This window comes from Cololabis saira, chromosome 18 (genome assembly GCF_033807715.1).
Source record: "Cololabis saira isolate AMF1-May2022 chromosome 18, fColSai1.1, whole genome shotgun sequence".
NCBI classification, from domain to species: Eukaryota; Metazoa; Chordata; class Actinopteri; order Beloniformes; family Belonidae; genus Cololabis; species Cololabis saira.
Window position 1 is genome coordinate 27080950 of NC_084604.1, and position 9775 is coordinate 27090724.

General features: G+C 39.4%; 1 protein-coding gene across 1 annotated transcript; it reads left to right on the plus strand.

Annotated features, from left to right (window-relative positions):
* Nucleotides 1-338: 338 nt before the first annotated feature.
* Nucleotides 339-8294, plus strand: sh3bgrl2 (SH3 domain binding glutamate-rich protein like 2). The gene is made up of 4 exons (XM_061746509.1): nt 339-603; nt 5855-6040; nt 6719-6799; nt 7295-8294. Exons 1-4 carry the CDS (start codon nt 559-561, stop codon nt 7307-7309), a joined length of 327 nt encoding a protein of 108 aa, XP_061602493.1. The 5' UTR covers nt 339-558; the 3' UTR covers nt 7310-8294.
* Nucleotides 8295-9775: the final 1481 nt, after the last annotated feature.

The window sequence follows — 9775 nt, forward strand, 5'->3', positions numbered from 1 at the left end:
CATATTTCAAACGACTAAACTTTTCATGCATTCTAGCAAACTCTAAAATAGTGTTTGAAAAGGGATTCAACGAAATGTATCCGGGAAAAGTGTAAAATATATACAAGCATAAACCAATCAGACGCAGGAAGTGGGCGACCTTTCAAAATAAAATAGGGACAATTCACGTGGACCCACAATCTACACGCTGGCTAGGTGTCAGTTTGTGTTGAATAAACATGAACTGCTTTATATGTAAATGTATGATTTTATTCGCCTCAGGTTTCGTCCATGTTGTTTTAAGACCCACTGAAACCAAATTCATGCTTCGTCGTTTTATGTTGAAATGTATACCGGAAGTCCAGTTTTCAGCTTAACTTGTGTTCAGAGCGTCTTTGGCCGTCATTAAACAGGAGCGCACGCTGTTTTGTTTAAATATCAGAGCCGCGTTTTCCTCTCATCCAAATTGCACATTATCTGTTTTCCATGGTCAGCATTTCCCAGGAAAATTAACATATTAACGCGGCTGGTGTCTGAACAAACTGTCACTCGACTGCCTGACATTAATTTGGGATTAAAATGGTCATCAAGGTTTACATCGCCTCCTCAAGTGGCTCAGTAGCGGTGAGTTTTTGCAAAGGTCTCATAAAAAAAAAAAACTTCTTGGCAGTTGCTACGAATGCGGGGATTAAATATTTTAGTAAATCTTTGCATTTAATTATGTAACCGTGCTCTGTGCGCCTCTTGGTGCTGTCTTAAGCAGCGACACCCATAATAAGCATCATTTCACACAGGTGAGATGGCAATAACAGACACTCATTTCTCAATTATGTTTTTGCCTAACAGTGAATGTTTAGTTGCAGCCTCTTGACTTTGATGTAATTCCTAAAAAAAAAAATAAAAAAAAATCACATCAAGTCATGATTGTTGACTTGTTGACATCGAGGTTTTTATTTATTGTTTTTTTTATGTGCTAAATAACTCCATCTTCTTATTGTTTTTTCAACTTTAGAGTAACCTCTAAGTACTAGTTCACTTCACTGCGCTTTAATAAGAAAATACATCTCTTATGGATGCCACAATGATTGCACATCCTTATTGTAGGTTCTTGAATGTGACAATTTTCACCTAATTTAACTGTTTCTTTATCAAAGTAGTGTTACCATTGCAGCTCTTGGCACATGTCTTTTGAAAAAGCTCAGCTGTTATGAAAGTAAGCAGAAAATCATCAAACAACACCCCAGCGGGAATGCTTTTAGAATTAGGTAATATAACCAATGACTAATATATTTATTTTATCATCCTTGGTTTCTAGAAAAGGGCCTCTCCATTCTGCAAGTGTTTATAAAAGAGTTATTTTTAACCCTATGACACATACATTCAAATCAGACACACACACACACACACACACACACACACACACACACACACACACACACACACACTCCTTTTCTCTCTTTGACACACACAAAGCATAGTCATTCACGCTTGAACAGGTCCACCATTTGGGCCAGTTATGTGAGCATGGAGCCCATGTGAATGTAATTCACTCTGAATCCTTCTGAATTGAGTTACAAGCAACTGAATTAAAAAGGAAAAGGTGAGGTTGGATCCCTCAGCGGATTTAATGTGAGAAGTGTGAACATAATAGAGGCGAGGTCTGGAATCCATGCAGAAATGCACTGATAGAAAAGGGAGAAAAGGGGGAAAAATAGTAATAAAAGGACCAAAGTGTGGCCCCATAAAAACATAAGCAGTTTAAAAATCTGCAGATTAGTGGGGCGGACATAATCGGCACAGAATGGATGAGATGTAAATTAGGTTAAACCTCCAGTCTTCAGTAAATAGATGTGTCGTGTTGGTCTCATCAACATTTACATGTTCTAATTCTTGTATGAATGAAGGTTTTCTAATCACGCAGACTAATAGGTTTTTGTATAATCTGACCTCATAAATAGTGGAATAATTGTTTTTTAGAGATGACAATAATCCATTCTTTTCAAAAATAGTTTAAGGGGTTAAAAAATGCCCTTTTCTCGGTTTTTAACAGCAGGACAACAAATAATTTATCATTATTTTCCTGTCTCACGTGCTGCTATAGTTCTCTGTCTGCGGCTAAGGGATTAGTTCTCTTAGTATTGATCTAATCCCCACATAACAACAAGTCCTCTAAAACAACTGAAGTGCACGTGTTTGTCAATGTTGCAATGTTCTAAATATGACAAGTGCACAAACCCCCAAATCGTAACTCATCCATCCTTCTGACACACTCACCAGGGGCTTCTTTCATTATTTAGAGCCATGCTGTCTGCCATTCACCTCAGGGGGCAACCATATCATTTATACCTTGCTGTTGTCTGTTTTTCAGTTTTGACTGACACAAAACAAGTCGTCTTGTTACAAACAGCCACTGACCCTCATTTACCTTCAGGTGGGCTTCAATGATTCGGATACAGCTGTTTTTCTGATCTTATAAAAGGGAAGCTTTTAAAGACGAGTGTGTGTCCACAACGACACCTTCGCTGCCTTAAAGAAGCATCATTCTGCGTCGCTGCATCCCTCAAATTATATATCGAGATTTTCCCTTATATTTGAATTTCATTCTCGCCATCCGGCTCTGCACCACAAAAGACTTTCATTCATCTTAAAAGTGTTTCAGTTTGATTTGAAGGAATACTTTTAGCACACATTGTCAAGGGCTCTCAGTTTACTGTCCCTACTATCACGGGATAAATCAGCCAAAGTAATTTTATATTCTTGTCCTGTTTGTCTCTTTCGACGGCTAGGTGTCACTTAACATGTCACACATCAACAACGATGAAACTATCGTACAGAGGTATTGTTAGGATCACAAAGACGCAAGTGAGACTCAAGAAAACAAGAGAGGGACGGAGAAAGAGACCAAACAAATCTTTGAGTTTTGAAAATGCCACTGCCACCAGTAGGGAGACCCGCTGAGCTACAAATTACAAGCTTTAAGGGTTCATTCAATGGTAATGAACACTCAAGCCTACAGTAGGACCTGAAAGTGTGTTAATTCTTCTTTTTTCCACTAATGTGGCTAAAAATGTAATTTTCTTACATAGTCCCTTACTGTTGCTTGGGAAAACTCAATTAAGCAACTTGGCGTCAGGACTGATATCATCATGTACTGCAATTTGTGAGATGATACTACCACCTCATTGTTTCGCAGAGAGGTTCTTATTCTGGCATGTTTTCCTCTCTCCAAACATAAAGGCCCATCTTTTTTCCCTTATGCACATAAATATGTACGTCCATTTCAAGCGTACGTCCATTTCATGCACGCCTCTAGTAAGGGACATAAAAGGAGGCCACACAGTAGACAGTGGTGGTCTGTTAGACCAGTGTTTCCCAACCCTGGTCCTCAAGACAACACTGTCCTGCATGTTTTAGATGTTTCCCTTCATCATCACACCTAATTCTAATTAATGGTCCTAATTAGCTTGTCATCAAGGCCTGCACAGCTCTGTTGATGACACAGCCACTTGTATCACGGTGTGCTGAAGCAGGGTAGCATCTAAAACATGCAGGACAGTGGGCCTCGAGGACCAGGGTTGGGAAACCCTGACTGCGTTTACATGTAGTCAATAACCCTTTTCAAACCCGAATATTGGCAATAACCTGAATTTGCACGGCCATGTAAACACCAATGACCCCTTTGAATAACCCGAATTTGCCATATTCCGGTTTTTAAAAACCCGAATATGACCCCTGGGTTATTCCTTTTAAAACCCGAATATTCGGTCATGTATACGCCAAACGGGATATCCCCATCAAAAGGAACAGGAATTTGTTTTCTGCACATGCTCTGTTAGCAAGGAATCCTGGTCTTTTGAGTCCAGGAAGTAATTATAAACACGGAGAAACGCAAGACCACGTCACACTTTTGGAGTGAGGAGGAGACTAATCACTTCATAAATGTAATGAAGGATATGAACATTTTGGCATTTGTAGATGATAGAAAGTACGGGGATAGCAAGATTTACAAGAAGGTGAGCGAAAAGTTGCGCGAAGCAGCATTTATTTTGAATTTGGATACAGGAAGAAGAAGCGGAAATTACACTAATTGCGTCATCACGTTCTTCGCGCGTCGCTGGTTTGATCGGGATATCCCGAATGATTAATTACCATGTATACAGGGATAACCCTGTTAGCTCAGGCATGTAAACGGAATATTCTGAATGTTTCAGTAACCAGAATATTAGCAATAACCTGAATTTTGACTGCATGTAAACGTAGTCACTGTGTTAGACCATTAAATACATTGCGGCACATGGATGGCCAATTCCTCTTCTTTTTCTCTTGTTTGTTCCTTTTGCTAGTTGCAGGTTAGCTATACTGCTCAAGACGTCCCCCTGTGATTTTAAGTGGTATTGCTCCATTTGTTGGGAGCGATGGCTCTGCAAGGGCACTGAAAACAGACCAAATTACTTGGGTACACGAGGCAGGAGACGGGCGAAATAGTCGGACGAAAGAGTCCGTCCATCCGTCCATCCGTCTTCTGCATCAGGCATTAATGGGCCTAACGCAAAAAGTTGTATTGTTGACGGGAAAACATCAGATTTGCCTAGGTAGATTTTCTTCAATTTCCCTAAAGATTTATTGTAATGTTTAAGTATAGAAAATTCCAATATGTTCACAAATGTTAAAGTTCCCCTGCACACAATGGGGCGACAGTTACAGGTTTAAGGTTTTTGTTCTGTTTTCTTGTGTCTAATGGATGTTCAAGTGTGGGAGTCTTCTCTTTTCTAAAATTATCTTTGGGATGTTTTGCTTCCCACAAAATCCATGAGCACTGTCATGTAGAGGTCAGGACTAAAGGGAGCTGTTGCATCTGTCTCGGAGCACAGCTGGTAAAGATGTTTTGGGGAATTTTCTGCAGAATGAGGCGCTATCTTGCATATGTCCTTGTGGTTTTGGTCAAAAAAATCTTTGTTAGTAAGATTTTTTGACCACCACTTTGAGGAAATGACAGGCATGCGAGCTTTGGATTTACAATTATATGACTTCTTACTGCAGGTTTCACTTCTCATACCACAACATTTGTTCATAAAATGTGAAATCCTTCAATTTGCAACAGTGGTAGGTTAAAATGCATTTTCTCTAATCTAGTACCTGGACTTAATTCAGACAAGGTTTAGACTTATTGGTCAGCTTTTGATTGAATTGGTGAAATTCTCAGTCAATTGTTTATGACAAGTGATTGGCTAGTATCAGTGCTAACAATCGAAGCATTTGAGAGTATTAGTGTTATGGAGCTAACGAAGGCTAAGAGGCTAAAAGTGAAGCCAGTAGAGCCTGAACAGCTCCACTTCTGTCACCAGTCACTGTTTGATATTGTTACTGGATGCAGCTGATTATAGTTCTAACAGAGAAAACTGAAATCAGCCAAAATCAGAAATGACTGAGCCAATCTGACCTTTTTCAAGCGAATCAGAAATGTGAAAATAGCCGGTAAAAATGTCAAATGGTGTGTTGCTAATGAGGTCCTTCCACACCACAAGGGTGTCAGCTTTCAGATTTCAAATGTAAACTCCTCCACCAATAAATAATCCCTCTTAATGCCACTGTTGCCAGCGGAGGCTTTGTGTGGTTGCTGCATTCCAAGTGTTGGTGTGCGTGTGCAGGCGCTGTTAGTTTACCATTTGTCATTACAGGAGTGAATTATGTACCCATTTGTTTGGTTAATTGCAGTGCAGGGAGACATATACACACAAATCCTGTCTCAAAATGAGCTAAATGTACATACTTGTAGATAACAGACATGAAGCAGAGTTAAAGTATAATGCATTTTGTTCGTTTCTAAGTATGCTTTCCTCTGAACTCCCTGTTCCTCATTTGTTTCCCCGTGCAGGTCAAGAAGCACCAGCAGGCAGTAGTCGGGTTCCTGGAAGCCAATCGAATCAGCTTTCAGGAAGTAGACATCACCATGCGGGAGGAAGAGAGGCTGTGGATGTACCGCAACATTCCCAGGGACAAGCAGCCAGAAAAAGGGAACCCACTGCCTCCTCAGATCTTCAATGAGGACCATTACTGCGGTGTATGATGGAAATCAGTTTATTATCTTTATGTTTGCCACTGCTCTCATAGGTAGCATTACATATATACACACACAAGCATGTTGGATATGTTTCCAAACTCATTAAACCTCTTTAATTCAAAGCACAGCTTCACATTTGTTTTCTTTATTTAATCCTTGGCTGTTTTATAAAACACTTCACTTCATGCTAAGACATTTATGCTGATATGGATAGGGCATGGAGTTAAAATCTTTGTTTAGAGTATAACGGCGATAACCTTAATTTGGCTTTCTTGGTCAATCGTTGCCTTTTTGGAAGCAGTAGTTATCATACTTGGTAAAGAAGGTGGCAAATATTTTTGAAACCAAATTGGACCAAAAAAAACCAACACATTTCTTAGTGTTAAAACATCTTAAGTGAGTACAAAGCTGGGCTACCTCTGCATTTAGATCTTTCCAGTTTGTTTCCTTGTCCGAGTCGCAAACTGCTCTGTAATCCTTTCGTAATCCAGTTTGACGGGAAGATTATGCGCTCTTTCTGCCATCACTCTCACTGGTCGACGTAATCCCACGTTACTCTGCAACGCCACCCTCAACTAATTTTGATCAAAGCAGAGCTGAAGGTTTTACATCCCTACCTGAAATGTGTAGCATTTATATTTTACTCACAAGCGTGTCATTTTTGTTTTTTTTCCACAGGACTATGAAGATTTTTTCCAGTCAAAGGAGAACAACACTGTGTTTGCATTCCTGGGGCTGAGTTCCCAGCCCACTGTAACAGTAAGTAACTGTACAAACCCACTGAAACACAATGCTGTCTGTGGTGTGCTGTAAATCGAACAGCTGTGCGAGTTGCAAAATACTTCCTCAAACACTGCAAGCTGTCTCCATAATGCTTCCTCAGCAGCTCTCTGGCAAAAATAAGTCATTACTTGTTGATGTTTCGAGCAGGCCATCTTTAATATTGGAAATTAATATTAGAAATGTTCGAATTGATATGTGTATGTTCATGCAGATACATTCTCATGCTGTTTGTTTTAGGGTTTACACATGTTCTACGTCAACCTAAAAGAGTATATGTTGGGGATCAGATATCAACAAGGCGTTTTTGTTTTTGTTCTTACTTTTGTGGTTCAGTTTCAGAGGTCATTTGATTATGGAAGCACAATATTGCAGAAGCATCAAGTGTTGAGATGCTTTTGAGATTCTCAGCATTTTTGCAATTTTTTTCTCTCTCTAATTTCTCTCTTTTTTTTGTTGTCCGTTTATTTCTAGGACTCGGAGTCCTAAATCAAACCGCTGGTTCGCATCCACCGTGGAAACTTAAAAGCCTGCATCACTGCCTGCATTGCATCACCTTCCTGAAGTTCCTCCTTGGACGATGCCAGCATTTTGCCGAGCGCCAGTCCTCACCGGCGTTTTTTGCACGACCTCTTCTGACTCCTGACATTCCAACATCACCTAGTGTCTGAAAAGTGTCCGCCTGCAGCCGCAGCGACCTGAACCGAGGAGGATTAACTTCATCATGGTTGCATTTGTGTTCCTTTTTAACGTCTCAACACACTGTGAAAGCAAACGTTCTTTGTTGCACAAATTTTCTGCAAACTAGAGGACTATGTAGCAGCTTTTGCATCAGTGCCCTTTGGGTAATCTAAAAAGAAGTGGATGGAAAAAATGATCAGGTGCAGCTGAGCAATGCGATGCACTCAATTGCACACGTACCTAGTGTCTCTGTGACTGTCTGCCTCAGTCAGCAGCTGTTGATTATGGTTGGGTTAAGTGAGCGGTACATTTAAAGTAAACAAGCGAAGACTTTGTCCCTGTGCTTGTCTGTATGCCATGCTGAATGCAAAGACTCTTAAAATGTTGAAGAAAGTGCTGAACATTATTAACAGCACTGAATCTGTAGCCACAACCATAAAAAGAAAAAAGAACTAACAACAAAAAACACTGCTTTTGTATAACTTCACTGCCAAACTAGACTGAATAAAAAAAAGGCATGTCTTGTTGTTATCTGCATTTTCATTGTTTGCAGCAAAATGGCAAGAAATGGCCAACACATGTCGCATCCCTCCTTTCTGTGACAGAAAGACACAAAACTGTTAAATTCCACTGGAGCTAAATGAATCCAGTCAAACAGAGGTAATTAATGGGAGTTGTTTTATTCTGGTGATTACAGGATTTGTGCTGCGGGATCCCGGACGATAGATAACTGAGCAGTGTGTGACATTGTACTAAAATAATCTACTAAAGTATGCAAAATCATCAGTCAACAGTCCATTTTTTGAGATGATTTTGTTGTGACCCTGTTGACATACAGTATATGATGGTATTTAATTCTGTTAGTAAAAAGCTTGTGAGGATTGTACCTAAGGGCACATTAATGTACAGTAGGACTTTTTTCTGTTTGCACAACAATGCTGATTACAGCATTTTTCTTTTCTCTTTTTTGCCTCTGTCTCGTGCCCATGTTCTCTCTCATGCAATGTGTAACAATAATTTGCATATTTTAAAGTTAAGGGTATTTTTGTAAAAAAAATAAAATAAAAAAAAATTGCAAGAAAGTCATTTTAAAGTAACTTGATGAAGAAAGATTTTGGAGTGGAAAAAAAGGTTTCATAGTTTCACTGGTCAGTCCTCTGTAAATTCAGAGCTTAACTCACCTCCTGCTGACGTGACGTTTGGACTCCGAATCAGACACAAGAGACACAGGTGGGCCAACTGCAATCGGCTTTTGGTCCAAGGACATCCTCAAAGCAAGTGACATGAGAGGAGTGAAAGCGGACAAAAGCAATCTACGTAAAGCAAAAACTTGCAAACAAGCAACCTTTGTGGAAATACAAAAAGGAAAAGAAAAACTTTCTATTCAGGACATAAACATAGTCTGGCCATCTAAATGTCATAAGATCAAGTAAAACTAGCTTTTGATAAACAAAAACATAACATGTTACACTATGATTATTATCTAAAAAGAAAGTAGGAAAAATGAGGAAGGAGATGGGGAACAAAAATATTTGACCTTTTATACGGTAATCTTTTCTCTGATTCAAAACTTCCCAGTCTGATGTGTAGCAACAGCTGTTTCTTTAAGATCACTGTAGATTTATTGCTGATATCGTTCCTCTGTGTTGTATATTAACAAACACTTGGATGCTGCAAACCAGCACTCCACTAAAACATTTGTATGCTTTTTGGAAAGTCCTTCATGCCTTCAGCAGCATCTGACTGCACCTTCCCATGAAAAAATAAGGGGGGGGGCTGGTATTGCCCACGTTTACTGTATGTATTTCATGATTAATCAGGGGCTTATACAGTAATTAACAACACCCGGCTGCTACTTATCCTATTAATTACTCTGGAAGCAGTACGAATGTTTTCCCCGCCCCTGGTGCATTGGTGTGGTTTTTTTGTAAAATAAACTTAATGATTATGAGCTTTCTTTTTCACATGACTGATTAAAGATAAACACTATTGGTTGTATTAAAATCAGTTAGATAACTGATAGATAGGCCTACTCATAGAGATGAGTCCAAAACTGTATTTTACATTAGATCCTACCTGATAATTAATAAAACTTCAAAAACAGGAAGTGCCTTTGCGTTTTTTTAGGCCTCAAAAGCCACTTCAAAGTAAAGTTGCAGCGACTGTCATTCAGCAGGTCTATCGATTGAATGTGCCATGGTGTTTCATTGATTAGAACATGAGCTAAAAAACCTGGATGATTCTGTTCCTGATCAAGGATCACGATATCAACAG